The sequence below is a fragment of the Homalodisca vitripennis genome, chromosome 3 (assembly GCF_021130785.1).
Source record: "Homalodisca vitripennis isolate AUS2020 chromosome 3, UT_GWSS_2.1, whole genome shotgun sequence".
Taxonomy (NCBI): Eukaryota; Metazoa; Arthropoda; class Insecta; order Hemiptera; family Cicadellidae; genus Homalodisca; species Homalodisca vitripennis.
This window is the reverse complement of record NC_060209.1, coordinates 120,435,013-120,454,679: the sequence shown is the minus strand read 5'-3', so window position 1 is coordinate 120,454,679 and position 19,667 is coordinate 120,435,013. Positions and strand designations below refer to the sequence as shown.

Sequence of the window (19,667 nt, the reverse complement as noted above, 5' to 3'; positions counted from 1 at the left end):
CTGGGTAAAATTTTACCAAAGGATATCTCAAGTTCCAGTTGAAGTCTATGGCAGTGGAGTCTGTAGGAAAGTCAACACTTTTCAGAGCCTTTTTCGTAGTATTGATAAAATGTCAATTAAATGCGTTCTGCTGTCATTGGTGTTCGAAAACCTTCCACTGTTGATCTTCATAGACCAAACAGTTTCCTTGGTTGTCGCTTGTATACCCCTTTCTACGCAATCAACTTCCAAACTGCTCGGAATTTGTTACTTGTTATCGTTTATCTAAGTGATGGACATAGGTGTCCACATACCTCTAAGTGTTAAAAGCTGGCATTGGCATATCTACAAACTCTGAACGGGCTTCAAAATTAACACCTGCCTGAACAGTCTCCAATTAATCAATTTTCATTAGACGTGGTCCCACGCAACTTAACCAAGCACCTGATGATCTCTGGTAAACAGTAGTCCTATCTCTAGTTGTCTGTTTCTTAGATTTGGCTCTCAGACGCCTTCGAATAATTATAATTGAAACCCGCATATTTCATACCATTGCTAATAAACGTTGCAGCTCGGCACTCGTTGCTGAACTCCTACTGAGAGTATAAAAAATATAAAAATACCATCCCTTTAAATTGTAATAGTCCTACAATCCAAACTTCGCCTTCTTAAATTACCACCAGCCTACAAGAACCGCCTAATCACCCTTTCGTTGATTGTATGACTGACCCCATACAATCTTGCACCTTGTGAGAGCGACCTTTACTTACTAAGTCCCTTATCTGCTTCTCGGTCTTTTATATTACGTGCCATGTTCACGAAAGTTGAAATAATCTAAAAATAATGTAAAGAAGTCGATACAATAAATTTTAAACGTTGTGCTTGGAATGAAAGCTAATTCGTGTGTGGACTTGGAAAACTTCCAAGATAAGTTGGAGTAAATGAATAAGTGAAAGCATGATTAGATATATCCCATTGTGGTTCTATACTCTTATTTTACACACCAACATAACTTATTTCCACCAAATATGATATAGAAACACAATATTTCAAATAATATTATTGATGTATTTTTCTAGGAGAGTTTGTTGCTAAACCATTATGTCGTTAACTTTACTTATTAATAGTTAATGTTTTTTATATGTTGTATTTTTTATTTGAATAAATTTAATACTCATATTAGTATGAAAACTTAATTATTTGTGTTTACTATTCTTGGAACGTCCAAAATTTGTTTTCTTATTTCTTTACTCTATGTAAAGCAGCTGCCAAATCACTGAATTAGAAGTCTGCGTGTAAGTTCGTGTGGATGACGTAAACTAAATCGTGAACCTAGTTGGACAGAACTCTCACTAATAGCAAGAAGGAATTGTGTCTAACGGTGTGTTAGTTGAAGCCATTTGAATTGGGTCAGTTATAGTGAGGTGATATTATTAATTAAAGTAATTATTTTTATTGCTTTAACCATACGATCATAAGATTTTTCAACTTATTCACACATAATGTCTTCAAAAACAAAATCAACTTTTACAAAAGAAGAAGAACTGTTACTTCAAGATTTCAGCCGAAATGTATCAACAAAGTCATCTGCGCTATTTTATGGCAATGCATTTATTGTTTCTGCTATTCCAATTTGTAAGTACATATATAATTTGATTTTTACTTCAGGAGACATTCAGAATATAATTGCAGTGGTATAAAACAGTAGTGTATTTTTTCCCCAGAAGTATGATTTAAATTAGTCAGTTTACAAATGGGCTATCATTAATAAAGGTATCATTGAAGTTAAAAGGGTATCAATGTACAATAACATGACCATGGAAAGGTATGTTCATTTTTTTTTCCTGAAAACTACAATTTTTCCTGAAAACAATAGTGAAGAAAAAATTTGTCGGCAACGAAAATCAAAGGAGTTACGATTTTTTGAAATCCTCTGAAAACTCTGTTTTTGACAGTACCTCTGGCAATTTTACTGAAATGATGCTGACTAGTACGTTAATCCTGTCAACGATGCCTGCCCGCTGCGCAGTGCTGCACACTGCTTGCTCTTTTAGAAAAAAAATTTACTCGAACCTGAAAAAGTCGAATCCCAGATCACGTGATGCCCCTGCTCCTTATCCCTCCAAGTGTTGTTCGACAAAATGTTGTCGGTTATTTTCCATCCTTAACGCAATAATGCCCGAAAGGCATCAATATAATACAATAATATACTTTCCCCCCAGTTTATATGCACCTGTGATAATAATACTTGGCTATAAATGCCCAACCCATGAAAAAAAGTCCATTTTCCATGGTCACTCTATTGTAAATAAATACCATTAAAAGTTACCAATGGTAATTTCAATGTTATAAGTGTTCTGCTCATCCTCCTGAACAAAAATATATATATGGTGTTAGAGGGGGGAAATCACAAATATCCACGCTTTTAAATATTAGAAATGGAAATGCCATTTAGTGGTATATTTGTGTGCTGTGCTTTGTGTTTTTTTTCCAACCTTAAGTGTTCCTGATAGCTTATCGGAGTGTTCAGCTACAGTAGTCTATAGGGTAATAAGCAGCCACCAACACAATCAGTTGATGATTATCGATTTTAAATATCGATACTATAGAATATGTCATTTATATTTATAACTAAACATAGCTTTCTTTATTTAGACTAGTGATGTTATTACCAGCTATTATTTCGTTGATGCATGATAAGGCTAATAATGAGAACAACAAGAAAAATGGTAATCAATATGTATATATTGGCTCAAAATGATTTATAAACGCTGAGCAGTGTTTTAAATGGTTCCAAGAATATTATAAATAATTTAATTGGTTATCATGTTTTCAGAGTGAAAGTATGAGTTCTCTGTGTAATAGTGTGTTGTTTTAAACCATTTATTCGTTTGTAGAAAGTTTGGTTGCATTGGGTCTACGTTATCAAATTTTGTTATCCACAAGATCCACGTTAATCTCTTGCAATCCTCCTGAACAAAACGTTATAAGGTTTAAGAGGATGAAAATGGCAAATAATTAAGTTGTAGAATATGAAAAGTGGAACAACATGTTTTCCAAGGTAATAGGAATTTATGGTTCAGTGAATTTGCAATATTTGTTTGCTCTGTTAAGTCACATTTTGTAACTCACATTAATGGCTGGAGGCATTAGTGGTCAGATCTTTTAGTGATAGGTACTGCCTCGAGGTTTTTTGTTCGATGGCCAAAGGCATTCTTGTCCACCTACATTAACTATTATTCTCAGAAGGTTTAAATTAATAAAAACCATTTGTTTCTGTCAAAATCCTCCCGATTTCAGTATTGTTATTTTACGTATCCATAGATGGCACAACAGCTGACATCATCATGAAATAATTCGAGGTTGACTCATTGTCATAACAAGACCATGTGAAGCCCCTTGCAAATGTACAACAAAGAACTATTGCTCTGCACAAGAAAATAATTTTATGTTCTATAATTTCATTTTGTCATTTCACCCCATGAAACCTTGCATTGTTTTTCACATTTACCCTAATAGCACATTAGAGGAAAAATAACCTCTAACATTAAAGCTTATTTTACCTTGTACCATACCTGTCATCTGATAGTATTGATTTAAGTGCGTTTGGCTCTGTAGCTGAGGGAATCACAACTAAGGTTGTGTAGATTCATACATAAGTGGTGGACCTATTAACATTTGTGAAACAAACATATTAATTTTGTTACAATAGGCTATTTAGACTATTATTTTATGCATTAAGTGCTTTAGGTATCCGTTTACATCAGCAACCGAGACGAAGTACTAACAGCGTAGCCTCTTTAGATTGCTTTGTTTTTTTTTTTTTTTTTTTTTTTTTTTCATTGAAACTGTCTTAGTTTTCATTGACTTGGTTTGTGTCTGAGATGACTCATACAGATTTGACGGTACTTTGGGATTATACCGACCACACCCAGACATGAATCGTTATTTGACATTTTGCTTCTACTGATTACTAGATTACCGTAGAACAATATTTCGTCAATATAAAACAGGAATTGTCTTATTGCAAATCCCTCCCCACCCTCAGACAGAGGTCAAAGTCGAGCGGTCTAGTAGATAACGTGATTGCAGAGTCTCGCTGCCCGTTCAGCTGGTGCGTCGCTTTGTTGTACTTCCGTGTTTTACCTCTACATTTCTCCAAACACAAAAATTCAACAAAAACAAACATTACCAAACTAAAACTAAACTCTTTATTGAAAAAACACTCAAAACTTGTTTTTATTCTTGATCACACTCCGCCACCCAAAATGCGAGTGCTCGACGAAAGAAAAACATCCCTCGAGATAGTACCTATCAGTAAAATATCAAATTCTAGAGGGGCTGATCAGAAATATAAATTGAATTGTAATGGAAAGGCAATTATGTACCGTGCAAATCATGTGATGCCGCGCCCTGCCCTAATCGGGATTATCGAGAAAGATAAGATAACAGCGACAACAATACCGATCACAATACCAGGAAATTTTTGTAATTATGTAATTAAACAGTTGTTTTTTCGTTCTATCATTTTTATTTCTATAAATTTATATTTTTGCGTTCTTCATACTGGTGTGGTCGGTATAATCCCAAAGTACCGATTTGACTACAGGCTGGCAGCTGTGATTGTAGCTTCCACTTTGTCTGGGGAAGGGAGAAAGAAGAGATTGCCCTACAATTTGCACTATGCACCGTTTGTTGCTACCTTGTATATTATGAGTTATCCATTCTGATTACATAATTGTTCTCAACAAATGTGTCATTGCAAAAAAGGAAAATGAACATGCTATTTAGTGCAGTGATTGTGATATTGGACCTATTTAATTAGATGCTTTGGTGATTATCATGAACTAAGCCCCAGAGCAGCAGAGAAGATAGTTGATGGCGTGGTTTGTACAGCCCACACTTATCCTCAACCAACAAGAGATTTGCTGTTACCATATTGTCCACCTCTACCAAAGCTTGACACAGGGATGTTCTTGGTCTTTAACTTTGGTCCTTCGAAAAATATGAGAGCTACTCCTGATCAGATGCTGTGTTAATAAGAAACCTGTATAGACTAGCGTAAAATATCATTCTAGGTCGAAAATCTTTATATATATATTTCTTGTGTTTGTGTGTATGTGACTGAACTCCTCCTAAACGACGACCGATTTTGATGAAATTTGTTGTGTGTTTTCAATGGAATTCGAGAATGGTTTAGATTCACAATTTGGTCCACTAGAAAATGTTTTATTAATTAATTTTTCATTTGTAAGTAGTTGTTGATTTTGGTATGTTTTACCTTTGATCCAGCAGACTGCGCTACAACACGTAATACAAAGTAAACTGATACTTAACAGCTGAAGTTTATCAAAGGGGCAATATTTGTTTACATTTAAAATTTAGAAAATTATTATTGTAAAGTGCTTGATCAGTAGTGTAATGCAGATTGCATAGAAGAAGTTATTACCTAATTTTAAATTTAGATTCCGCCAATGATCAATAAACTATCTAATGCAATGAAAAAAAACTATTAAACAGTGTTATAAAAACCACCTCATTGTACAAAGCCGTGAATGTTTGCACATAAGGTAATCGAATTTGGTTAGATCGAAATTGGTTTTCGTTGATACATTTTCTTGACCGGAGCATAAGGCAAACTCCACAATAATAGTGGAAATATCTTGAGACAGAAAATTAATTTTAACAGACCGAATTTGATTCTTTGTAACCTAATTAGTTTATCGAGATTCATCCATATAAATTATTTGTACGGAATAACTTATCAACACCTAGCAAACATCACGAAAGATAGAGACAGGAAATATGGTACATGTCTTCATAATTTACCCAAGAGGCTCACAAAGGAACGGCTATTAATTATCTCAGGAGTATTTAGAAAGTGATAGAAAAAGAATACGTGAATATAGTGTACTGTTTTTCAATAGGAAATTGCGTGTGACGCCGCGGGCAACTGCTAGTTCTATAATATATTTTAATTTTAAAAGTGTATATACTTGTTTTCTTCATATAATATTTTTCAGTTTGTGTTGCCAGACTAGAGATGTATACATACAAGATTAAAATTTAATAAAATGTTCATATTTGTAATAGATTTATAATTTTGTATTATTCTGATACAAACATGACTTGAAAATGTACCAACTGCTCACAAGTGATGTCTTAAAGCCTTTAAATATTAGTGTAATCTGTATCTTAATTGATATAAAAAAGAAATAATTCTTTATATTATTTATAACTGCCTTTTCTTTCTTGTTTTAATAAATAATAACATAAATAAAAAATTTGACATTAGGATAGGATTTTGTACATTTTGTACGCTTTAAAACTTTTAAGAAAATTAGGATATGGTTTGCATGCTCTTAGGAATTTAAAACACTTTTATTGTTTCCAGAGTTTATTTTATTTGATTTTTCTCATTACATAAAATAATAAACAAACAATTTTTTTTTGCTCAGTTTTGACTGGTTGCCACCAGCTAACAGTCACAGGTGTAGATGCAAGCAGTCGCCTATTGGCTATCCATATCCTGTGCCATGTATTATCAGATGAAACTATGCATAGAAAATAATACTGGTTTATTGGTTATATTTGGTGTAACACGTATTCCAGCTTGCTTAGTGACAGTTACAAATAAATATTTTTACGCATCCCTCCACATTTACAATACTTTGGTGAATTGTAATGTACAGTACACAAACTAAAATAAGAAAATATGGATATGTCTTTATGCTAGAATAAGATAGATTCCGATGGTACGCACATGTCCGTATGTTGCATTTTATTCTTGCATTTTTTTATTTGGTTTTAACTCCCTGGGAGAAGATGAGTTGCATCCTCCAAGAGTGGAAATGATCATTGGACGAGAAGAGAGGAGGCCAATAGATTGCACCTCTCATGTTGAAGATTAATTCATACCTGAATCAGAGGCACAATTAGTTTGGGTATTATGACACTGAACTCTTCAGTGGGCACAAGTACTTCTGTTGCCTGAACAATATTGACAAGGCCCCTTCATCTGAGTCTGTACTGTCCTAGGGAGGTTGTGAATGCCTGCCAGGTTGTGAATGCCTGCCATGCTTTTTCACTTGTGGATATCACAAAAGGTAATATGAACAGTGGTAAGAGCTTTTTGAGGGAATATGACAATGATGGATTATTAGTCATCTATGTTTCAGTAGGAGGATAAATGGTCACAAGTGGCACATTATATTCAAGCATTGATATGATAGTCCATCAGTAAGGATATGTGTTCATGAGGGCATCTTTCACATTCAGCGGAGTTCTTCTTAGGCCTTAAAATTGGTAGATTAATGAGTGATGAGTGGTATTGATTGATTTGAGTGTTAATGTGTCATCAACACTACTAATGTGTGTATCAAATTTAATTAATGGTTTGATCCAGGCAATGATGGCCTCTTGTAAGCGTATGTATGTTCAATAGGGCATCTTTCACATTCAGCGGAGTTCTTCTTAGGCCTTGACATTGATAGATCTATCCTGATGTAATGTATCATAAACACTACTAAGGTGTAGGTCAATACATTTCTTTTGTCACGTGCTGAAAAAATCGTCCTTTCCACAATTATTACTCTGCTATTACTGTGGAAAAGATTTACTCAAGTTAATATACAGCAAAACAATTTGTTCTAAATAAACAAAAAAATACATTGTTCTTAGCCAAAACCCTTTGTATCAGTAATTTTCCTTGTGTAGTGTGGTTTTTATAGCTGTAATGATCATTAATATTGTGCTTGTGCATGTTTTAGGGCTTTTCTGGAGAATACACATGATTGATTTGTATACATCATTTCTCCCCTTCATTGTTGTTACTTTTGGAAGCACCTATCTAGTGGCTCTTGCTTACAAAAATACAAAGTTTGTTCTGAAACACAAGGTGAGTACAGTTTTAAAATTAATTAATCTGTAGAAAAAAGAGATAATTCTTATAATTGTTACAGTATTGTTAAAAGTTATTGAGAAACAGATATTCTATGTTTGATTTTAATGTGTATGACTAGACCAGTATTCAGGAGCTAAGGGAGACCTGATCAGAAAGTGATCTCCATTTGGAAATAAATTAAAATATTAAATTTTTAACATGTTCAATGCTAAAAATAAGAATATATATATGATCTCCTATGAATAAAAATATTTTATGGTAATGTAATTTAGTTTGTCTAAAGCCAATATTTGTTGGTGCGCTCCGCTCGGCTGTGCCGGTGATGCCTACTAAGAGTGGTGTGAACATTTAACATGTTATAAACACTAAAGCATCTTATCACATTAGGGAATTAATTTTGTTTGGTTATACATATATAATTAAATCTTGGAGACCAAAGATCCGTGGTTCCTCAGGGCTCTGTCCTTAGTCCCTTCTTTTTATCCTTTTTGTTTATGATTTTCCTAATTTTCTCCTGAAAAAGTGTCTTCTTTATGCCAATGACACCACACTTTTTTACATCTAGTCATGAGCGAGAACATAATGAACTGGTAATCAATTATATGAGGGAGCGTCGCGATCTTTGGTTTTTATCCAATAAGCTTGTCTTAAAACATGATAAAACTGAAGAAATTATTTTTAATTTGAGTAAATTTACTTTGTATAAGACAGTTAAACTTCTTGGAATTAATTTGGATTCAAAACACAAGCAACATTCATACAAAGCGTTTATGTACCTACCTTTCTAATTTATTTCTGATCCGTAAATTAACAAGGTGTACTCATTTAGATTTAGTGATACAAGCTTATTATACATTTTTTCATTCATGTTTATTTTATGGTATTACTCTTTGGGATAATTCCAGTGGAGCCCAGAGGAAAAGTTTTAGTGTGGCAATAAAAACAGGTCTGGCGGATAGAGATTCATGTCAAACTATATGTCCTGAGCTTAAAATTAACTCATATTACCTAGTTTATTAATTTTCAAGGTCTCGCCCATGTCAAGGAAAACTTAAATAACTTTATTTCAAGAGGTTCAATCCACTGTTACAACACCAGAGGTCTCATAGCTTTGTTTGTATAAAACTTTAATAAATTGCCTTTAAACATTAGGAACCTTCCATTTAACAGCTTTAAAACAAAAATTAAAAATTGGTTGATTCTTCAAGCACTTTATAGTGTAACTGATTTTGAAAATGGTAATTATTTCTCTTCTGTAAATTTTAAACCCCAGATCTTATGTAAAAATGTGTTTCTTACTTCAATGTTAATATTTATTTTTGTGTTTAATTTATTTATATGTTTTTAACTTATTACGTATGTATTGTTGTACATTTTAAATGTCAATACTGTTATTATTCATTTGTGTTGTGTTGACTATGAATTAATATAATTTGACCCATTTCATTTGACATGCAACATTTAATACTTAAGATTAAGGCTACACTAAGGCTAAGTGTAAGTTTGACTATGTCTATTGCAACTATGTCCATTAGATTCATGAAAATAAATGTATTTTATTTATTTATTTAATTAAATTACCTTATCATTTTTATACAAATTAAGGCTTTTACAAAAGTGGGCTTATAAACAAGAAAAGTTATAAAAATATATAAAAATCTCTACATAATATTTTATGCTATATGGTTGGATAGTTTACAGTAACAATTGAGAAATTTAATCCATATTATAATGAAAAACAAAAATTAGCTGCATCATTTTAATTTATTTTATAAAAATGATGTTAATCCAGCCTTATTACTTACAGTAGAGATTTAATGAGAAAGAAAATTTATATGAAATGAAAAATGTCTTTATTGAATACAATGAAAAACATACTCAATTGGCGAGGAGGACTATTAAGTCCTCTCTTACACCTACCCACATCATAATACCATACCATCATACCATATGCTCATCTTATAAAAAGTCAGCTGATATCTCACTAAAGACCAATCAAGATCACCTATGGGATTTGTTGTAACCCGGTAAGGATTTACTTAAAAAACGTTTCCTTTTAGTAATTCTTTTATTTTCTTATTAACCCTAGACTTGGTGCCATAGTAAAAGTTCAAAGCGGTCACCATATTTTCAGCAAATGGTATCCAGAATTTCTAAGGTGCTGTCACTCACTTCAGGACAGACAACAAATGTTCGGGAAGACTGCATTCTGACCATTGCTAAAGAAAACGTTGATTGGGTGTGCAGTATGATCCAAGAGCATAGACACTGCACTTATTTAATGATTAAAGCTTCCCTAGGGATTGAATCCACAACTTTTCTGATTTCTGAAAATTATTTTGTGTTCCATTTTTGCAAGCAAAATTCAAGATATCACCTGCATGTGGAGAATTGGTGGTTGTTCTAACTCTCCTACGAGGCACGTCCAGAAAGTAAGTGTACTCAATTTATGTAGGGTTAAAAAAAATGTATTAAAACAAAAACATACTTGGTTACACTTGTACATATGTAAGTTATTTTTCAACATAGTCACCATCCCTCTCAATGCAAGTGGTGAGCCGCGGGATCATTTTTTTTATGCCTACCTCGAAGAAGTCTCCCACCTTGTTTTCCACTGTGCACCTTCAGGGAAGTGAAGAGGTGGAAATCTGAAGGGGCCAGGTTAGGGGAATACGGGGGGTGGGTAAAAACGTCCCATCCAAAAGAGTCCAGGAGTTGCTTCGTGGCGTTGGCCCAAACTCCCATCGTCAGCATGTACTCCTTTTATTCTGAATCCCTCTTTTCAATTTGTTTTAGCGTCTCACAGTATCTTGCCGTGTTGATGGTCTCCCCGTGAGGCAGATATTTAACTTCTCGCTGGTCCCTAAACACGGATGCCATGATTTTTTTGGCTGAAATTCTGGTTTTTAATTTCTTGGCGGAGGAGGGTGACAAGGTGTGACGCCATTGCCGAGACTGCTTCTTAGTTTCAGGCGTGTAGTGAGCAACACAAGTTTTGTCTCCGGTAACAATAGAGTAGAGAAAATCGCTTTCGAGTTCGTAGCGTTCCAAAACTCTTTGGAGCTCTGCACTCGATTCAACTTGTGCTGTTCTGTCAGTTGTTTCGGAACCCACCTTGCAGACAATTTCCATTATCCAAGAGTTTCTGTGATCGTCACGGGTCGCAATCTCAATTTTTCCACAAGTTCGTCAGTCACAATTGAAGGTTTCTGCTCCTCTGATCGTCATGCACGGAAGTACAGCCATTTTTAAACTCGTGACACCACTTGTACACACTCGTACGATTCATAGCTCTATTACCGTAAACAGTTTTACCTCATTATAAATTTCAACCGAAACTTTTCCCTTCACAACGAGTTAGCGAATGACTGTGCGAATTTCGCACTTGGCGGGAGATACGATCAACATTTTTCACGAGAGATGCTACTGCATCAAGAGTTTTCAACACTCTAACCTCGTTTTGAAGGGGAGGGGTCGGGCAACGTGGCAGTGTTGCCAACATGTCAAAAAATTATTCCCTACAGCTGTGAGAGTACCAGTACACTTACTTTCTGAACGTGCTTTGTAATATTGTTTGGATACATATCACTGATGTACTTATACAGAAAAAATTGATATTTGAGTATATCTTAGATATTAGTTACTGTAAAATGTTTTGCCTATTCTTCATTATATTATAAAGTTAAATCAATAAACAAATGGTTAGTTGTGCATATTTTGTCCTTTGCTACATTGATTTTAGCTGTAGCTGTTAGTATTCAAGGGGTTCTTTTATAAATTTGTGAAATGTATTGATATAAATTATATTAAACATGTGTATGGAAAGAATGTAATATGTACCATTATTTTCAGACAATTTAAAAGAAAAGTAAGATTGAATATAAAAAATTGCTAAACTTTTAGGTTGCAGTCAAACGAGAAGAAGCTGTTACTCGAGAAGTTTCTAAAAAACTTGCTGAAGATAAAAAGATGAGCAAGAAAGAAAAAGACGAAAGGTAAATTATTTCACATTTATTTTCAATTAACTTGTAACAACTCTTGTTATGTTTTAAGATTTCAAGAGGTTATATGAATTTAGTACTGTAAGAAGCCTCTCCAAGTACAGTAGAAGTGCAATAATAATTAATTATGTAAGCCATTGGGTTATTTAAAAAATTATTTTTATGAAGTATGTATGAAATTACACTGATGATGCCAAATAGTTTGTAAAGTGTGGACCGCAAAACACAACGAAGTTTACAAGCCTCTCTGCTGGCCATTGTTAGTTCGAGCTATAATGCTTATTGGTTGCAACTGAGTTATTTTTATTTACTTACTATCCAAGAGTTGAAAAGAGGGTTGACGAAGACCAACAGTATCAAATGACAGAAAAAATAATTCGTTAAATTTTTTATTCTGATGGATTGAACCTCTTAGACGCTACCCAAGATTACATTGAACAGAAGAAAGAGAGCACAGCTCACGATGAAATATTTCTTCATCATTAGCATAACAATTGGGTAAATAAGAGAGGCAAGAGCATAATACAAACATTAATCAAATACCTTTTTGGAAATTGGTGATATTTTTAATGATTTGTATTCTTTATAATGGACAGTAATACAGCAATTTGTTAATCAATATTGAGTTATTCTGTAAGTTAGGATATTTTTTTGCAATATTTGTAGTTTTTGAGTTGTTCCGTATCCAAGGTGGTTCCGGTGACATTTAGTTCGGTTAGTCAAATTTCTGCTGTAAATGTATTGGTTCCAGATAGCAACGTTTTATAGATACACTATTTCCCTATTTTATTGCACTGAAATCAAATAGATTTTGAAAAATTAGATTATAAAGATATAAATTTGATTATAGATTATAGTATAAATTCTTCCTAGAAGTTTAAGTTTCAATATTATGTACATTGCTTTTTTTTCTCCTATTTGCCCGCTGAAGCAAGAATTATTGAATTATTTGATAAATAACATGAGGAAAGTATAAACATTTTTTTATCAGTAAAAAATCAATTTTTTTATAATGTGAAAAATCAATTTTTTTATAATGTGAAAAATGGGTCGTTGTGAAAAATTTTTCATTATAATATTTAAAAACTAGAAGAAGTTCCATGCAGATTTCATGTAAAAATTGTTTAAATATAGCTGCTAATAAAAGACCGTGACAGTTAGAAATTTTTGAGCGTAGTGAGTGAACAACGCAACCAATAATCAACTTGACCACATTAATTTGTTGGTCTTGTTATTACACACTACTTTGTCCATTTAATCTTTGCTATATCTTTCATAGTTTTCAAGATCCCTTCAGTGTGCATAAAATTTGGAATACATAGTATTAAGTAGTCTTGGATATTGCATGAAAAATGATATAACTTTCCTATATATATATATATATATATATATATATATATATATATATATATATTTTAATTGGAAATAATTCTATATTTATTCTTCAGATATTTCAGGAGGACCTTTAACAAGTATATGTTAATGGTTTTTACATGTTTAGGATCTTATGGAAGAAAAATGAAGTAGCTGACTACGAAGCCACAACATTCTCAATTTTCTACAACAATGCTCTTTTCTTGGCAATCGTTATCTTCAGCAGCTTTTATCTTCTGAAAGGTTTCACACCTGCCATGTATCCTTTTTAACATACTTTAAGTTCTACTGTAAGTTTTTACTTTTAAAATTTTGATTGTTTGAACCCCTAGGAGTGGTGATTTTATCAGTTTGTTATACTTGACTCATAAGCTTACATTGCCCAATAATTAGTTAGTTAAGTTTAGTTAAGAAGAATTGTTTACATGGGTCAAAGATAAATTTAGAGCAATGTTTCCAACATAATAGACTACAAAGCTGTCATACAAAAATTTTTACCAAATTTTTTAATTGAGTTAAAACTACACTTTTGCTCAAAATAGTGAGTGAAAGTGAATTTGAATTAGTCCAATTAAACTATAGAGGTAAAGGTTAAAAATACAACTTAAAAATTTAGGGAGGGAGGGAGAGAGTGTGTACAATACACAATCTCATTTACTCACGCCTACATTCACACCACATACACGATAAGGAAAAAACATATACACAGACACATGCACTCACACAAAAATTTCTTACAACAGATCTAATCAAACATGCACTTTTTACACACTGGAACTACAGATCTCATTGATATGCACATATAAATCTTTAATTACTATAAAATCAAATAATACCTGATACCTGATGTCTTCTTCATTGACCAGCGTTGCTGGATTGAAAGCGTCACAATAAAATAAATAACTAACTAAATTTTACTATTTACACTATTTACAAATGCAAGTGGCGGCAAGGCTAGGCTATGTTGCCACCCCCCTGTAATTATACATGCCCCTGCCAAATAATCAAAAACAAAGAGACTGAATTCATGCAAATGCACAAGTGCAAACCCCACAGTATACTAGCATTTAGTTACATTTTCTAGTTTATTACTAAAAGTATAAGTTGAAATATTTAATGATATGTTTATCTTGGTATTACATACAAAAATTTTCAAATTCAATACATAAAAAAGGTTAAAGCCATTTTTTTATATAGTTATTTTGCTTCTTTACCAATTATTGTTCACTTTTTACAAACGTTGGCAAATTATTGCAGATTTGTATGAAATCCGATTAATTAACATCTAATTCTTGCTCAATATTGTTGGTTATAATTAAAATTTACTTTACTGAAATAAAGTTGTTAAAGCATCATTTCAGGATTTTGGCAAGCAAGTAAGGAAATTCTATTTGGTGTATTAAGATATAAACATGTTGGTTGTGCATCCCCATACTTTAATATAAAACAAGTTTATTAAGCAGAGTTATAAAATAGTATTGTCAATAATAAAATTTCATTGACATTAATAAACTGTACAAAAGTAGGTAAAAACTATGTAAAAAAGAAACAAAATATAAATTAAGAAAAACCATTGTATATATTTTATTTACTTTTGTTGAACTTTTTTGTATTTATTTGTATATACTACAATACAGCACATATATAACACACTATTTTGAAACGTTAAAGTTCCTAAAATGCCATATGGCTTTAACCCTGGCATTTCTCTGGCTGGCGCGCATTTAAACCTTTACTGGGACACTAATTTGAAGCTTTGTGCAGAGTTTTGAATTTTTTTATCCTGTATAATTATTTATTGGGGAAAACATAAAGTGTTATACATCAAATTACTCAGCAGGATATTCTGTATAAAATACAAATAATTATTATTTGACTTTTCTAAATAACGGTGGATGTTTGATGATCAGAAGTCAAAACTTTGTTTTTCAAAAAACACTTTTTTATATTATCCCATTCAAGCGAAACACAAAATTAATTTTATTTAAAAGTCCAAAATATACTAAATGTCCACTTACTTATGCTCAAAAAGAAAATATATAGTTATAAACACATTTATTTACAAATAAAATTACAATTGAAAAAAATGAGACTATATACAAGATGCAACATAATTATCATCACTTCCATTATAGTAATCCTCTAGAGATACATCGGGAGGAAACACATTCACAGAAATGTCACTATCATTATCTGAATCATCACTATTATGAAGTATTTCACGGATTTCACTGGACGGCAAATCGTTATCCATGATGATCACAACACAACACACGACTGGAGTCGTAAAAGTGAATAGATTATTAGAAATCTTTTGATTAAAGTAATATAACTTTTAATACGATTCGAGCGGTAATTCTCGGAATGACGTAAATAGTAGACGATGTTTAATGAGTCGTATATTACGACTCTCCCAGTTCACAGCGGTAAAAAATGAGTCGTAATTTACGGCGTTGCCAGTCAGAGGGTTAAATTAATTATTTTCTCAACAATTAAAATGAGATGTATGCAACATTAATAGTAGTGTATCATGATGTATTTTAACCCTTTTAACCCCAGCCATTTTTCCATGGACTTGCCAGAAAGCCCATGGCGATAAGGGACCGTAGTGCAGAATTGAGGGAAAATACATATAGTTTTCTTATTTTTGAAGATAATTTTTAGGTTTTTGTTTTAAATTGTTCACAAATAAGTGTACTCTTAGATGTAATAGTTAAAAAGTACTTTTACAGAATGATTTGTTTTTTTTAGCGTATTTATACATAAAAAAAATTTAATTTTTTTATTTTTTATAGTTTGGACATACATAAAGGGTAGAAAAAAAATTGTAGCCCCTGAAAAATGAAGCAATTTTGTTGTACACATATTTCTTACTACACACACAAAATTTGAAGAACTTTCCTTGATAAATGCAGGAGATATATCCAATTAATTGTATTGCTGCATAAGCACTTCTTCATATATTTCCAAATACACGTCAGTAGAAGTATACAGATATGTATACTTGTTTTTGTAATTTTGAAATAATAACAATTGTAAAATAACACAAAATAATTGTAATGGTTTGTAAGACTAAAACTTGTTTAATTTTTCAAAAAAGTAAAAGAAATAATATTTACAATATATACATTCTATATAAACAACTCAATTTATTGTCTTCAAAATTAGCACATTCACCACTAATAATAGGGTACTTTGGGATTATACCGACCACACCAGTATGAAGAACACAAAAATATAAATTTATAGAAACAAACATGATAGAACGAAAAAAACAACTCTTTAATTACAAAATTACAAACTTACAAGCATTTCCAGGCATTGTTATTGGTATTGTTGTTGCTGTTATCTTATCGTTCTCGAGAATCCTGATTACGACAGGCCACGCGGCATCACATGATTTGCACGGTACATAATTGCCTTTCCATTACAATTCAATTTATATTTCTGATCAGATCCTCTAGAATCTGATATTTTACTGATAGGTACTATCTCGAGGGATGTTTTTCTTTCGTTGACATCAGCGCGAAGGCATGGCACTCGCATTTTGGGTGGCGGAGTGTGATCAAGAATAAAAACAAGTTTTGAGTGTTTTTTCAATAAAGAGTTTAGTTTTAGTTTGATCATGTTTATTTTTATTGAATTTTTGTGTTTGGAGAAATGTAGAGGTAAAACACGGAAGTACAACAAAGCGACGCACCAGCTGAACGGGCGGCGAGACTCTGCAATCACGTTATCTACTAGACGCTCGACTTTGACCTCTGTCTGAGGATGGGGAGGGGTTTGCGATAAGACAATTCCTGTTTTATATTGACGAAATATTGTTCTACGCTAATCTAGTAATCAGTAGAAGCAAAATGTCAAATAACGATTCATGTCTGGATGTGGTCGGTATAATCCCAAAGTACCAATAATAGTGTTTATCAAAGTGTTTTCACTCACTGGTAACTTTTCTCTACGATGTTTACTAATAATAGAATAAACCACACGAAAAACAACCGCTTTCAATCACGCAAACTAATTGAGGTTATAAGTGAGCATACAACAACAATGCAACTGAAGTCGTCTGACAGCTGACATCGACAAATAAACTACGCTCAACGACGACGAAATACGATGCCAATTGGAAGGTTTATTGTTTTTGCATGTAGCCCGTTTCTTCACCGACTACTATACCGAAACTGATGGCATTTGGACATATTATTAGCCAGCTACATTAAATTCTCGAGACGTCCGGTATATCGGACGTTGGGCATTTTAGCTAGACCACCTCTGTCCGATATATCGGACTCCGGGGCTAAAAGGGTGAATATAATATCATGATAAAACAATTGTTTTACTCATTTTGCGAAATTGGTTGTATGTCAGTGTAATAAATAAATGCAATGAAAATATATTATGTACTGCTTTTTATGCAGTAGAATATTAAAATATTAAGTAATAAACAATGTATGTTCAAAATACATTCAGATCTCTTAGAATACAATATAAAAATGAAATTTTTGATAAATAATTGTGGAAGCTACTCATGTCAATCAAGTGTGTGTTTTAAAATGCATAAATCATTTTATTTTATATTACTTCTTATATTTTTTTATTTTGAAGTTCTAACATACCTATGGTATAGTAATAGTATTCCAACTGGTATTTTTATTTGTATGTATTACAGTATCCTTTACACTAGTCTGATTCAATTATACAACTCCTTGATTCAAGTGACCAGTAACTACGTCCTGTCTGTTGGTCTCGCTGGAGGTCTACTGGCTCTGCTATCCACAGGAACCAAGTAACTTTAAGAACTCGTGTGGTTATAGGTTTCTTACTCATTTTTTATACAAAGTATTTATTACGTTTAATAAATTGGACTGATAATGATGAGTGTTTACAGTCCCACTGTGAGGAGAAAGGAGTCTGTCAAACTACTGCTAACTTGTGAACTAAGGTTTGCTGTTAAGAATAAGGCTACATTATTGTGAGACACAGAGACCCATGTGTGTGTGTAACTTATGCAAAATAAAAGAAATAGTAGTCATTCAGTGAAGTGGGAGATTGGGATTCTTTGCTCCTCCTGTGGGATGGTATGTTCTTTGATGTTTCCTTTTGACTTTTAAAGTTGTGTACTCTGTTAATTTATTTCAGCTTTTAATGACTGTGTTGTTGTTATGTTTGTATCTTATCAAACAAGTACATAAAAACAAATAAAATAAGGAGTAAAAGTTATGTTAGCTGTAGGTTTTTAGTCAAACTTTTAGCTAATAAACTTCTAGATAGCTAACTACTGTTAGTAATAAATCTTGAAAAAAGTCCATGTAATTAGATTGAACTAACCCTTCCTACATTTATTATGGGAAATCCCACACTGTAAAAGTGGCTCTAATGCGTTTGATGGTAAATGTCACAATCAAAGCTTTAGTCCTCTATTGTGAAGTGTAATTCTTAAAACTGGGTATAATATATGTGTTAGTTTGTTAACTGAACACCAGACAGCAGATGTGAAATATTCGTTGTTGATCCAAATTGGGTTGTCATAGCAACCAAAGTCATTTTGCACTATATGCTGGTGTGTTTGATGGCTTTTTTTGTGTAGGGAGAATGATAGTGCAATTCTTGAGACCTTGGTGCAAGTTCTGTTCCTATTTAAAATTGTGTATTATATGTTATATCCAAACATAGTTTACTGCTAGCTGTAGGATGAATTTAATTAGAATTTCAGTTTTTGTTGATAAGATTTTTTCCCCTTTTTCTTTATGTATTGTTTTCCTGTTTCTATTATATTTGTAAAAATTGTGTCTTTTATAGATTTGGTTTTTATTTTTTATGTCCTATAGCAACTTTAGAAATCTTAACTCAAATAGAACTTTAGAAAATTAGCATTAAGTTATTTAAACTATTTGTACGTTATAGGGACATAAAGAAATTTACATTCAGCGCTCTAAGGGTTAAACACTTCTGTAAGTGCTGATGTCTTTTCAGAGATATCTAATATACTGTAAGTAAGGAGAGTACATAATCTGATTGAGAGATGGATGGAAGTCAAAAATAGATAATGCAATGGATGGCTCAGCAATAGTGTCTCAACCACTCAAAACATTTCCTATAAGTGGGCTGTTGCTTATATAGTTAAGATGGAAATAGAAGAGGAAAGGTATAATAAGAAGGGTACTAGTACTCACGACACTGATCCCTTCCACATGTGGTGTGGGCCTGACTGACAGTTCTGTTGGTCATCTTGTTCTAAATGATCAATCAAGAATGAAAACGTTTCTTGTCTGTATCAATCAAATGATTGTGCGGATAGAGTCAACAACCACATTTAAACTAAACAAATATTTTTTTTAATTTGTGACTTTATAAAAGAAAATCTCAACAGTTTTAGAGCTAAGGTGTGATGTACCAGACTAAATAATACT

At 32.5% G+C, this 19,667-nt stretch overlaps 1 protein-coding gene across 1 annotated transcript; it reads left to right on the top strand.

Moving 5' to 3' along the window:
- The first annotated feature begins 1,277 nt into the window (after window positions 1-1,277).
- On the top strand, window positions 1,278-18,132 carry LOC124357438 (translocon-associated protein subunit gamma). The gene is made up of 5 exons (XM_046809248.1): window positions 1,278-1,614; window positions 7,749-7,876; window positions 11,786-11,877; window positions 13,385-13,516; window positions 17,981-18,132. The coding sequence occupies exons 1-5, from the start codon at window positions 1,482-1,484 to the stop codon at window positions 18,045-18,047; spliced, it is 552 nt and encodes a 183-aa protein (XP_046665204.1). The 5' UTR covers window positions 1,278-1,481; the 3' UTR covers window positions 18,048-18,132.
- The last annotated feature ends 1,535 nt before the right edge of the window (window positions 18,133-19,667 follow it).

What these genes read in the sequence shown, in the direction of transcription:
- LOC124357438 (XM_046809248.1), top strand. Translation starts at nt 1,482, where the DNA reads ATGTCTTCAAAAACAAAATCAACTTTTACAAAAGAAGAAGAACTGTTA. An exon ending in TGTTTCTGCTATTCCAATTT is followed by an intron (nt 1,615 to 7,748) that starts GTAAGTACATAT and finishes TGCATGTTTTAG; the next exon opens with GGCTTTTCTGGAGAATACAC. An exon ending in AGTTTGTTCTGAAACACAAG is followed by an intron (nt 7,877 to 11,785) that starts GTGAGTACAGTT and finishes CTAAACTTTTAG; the next exon opens with GTTGCAGTCAAACGAGAAGA.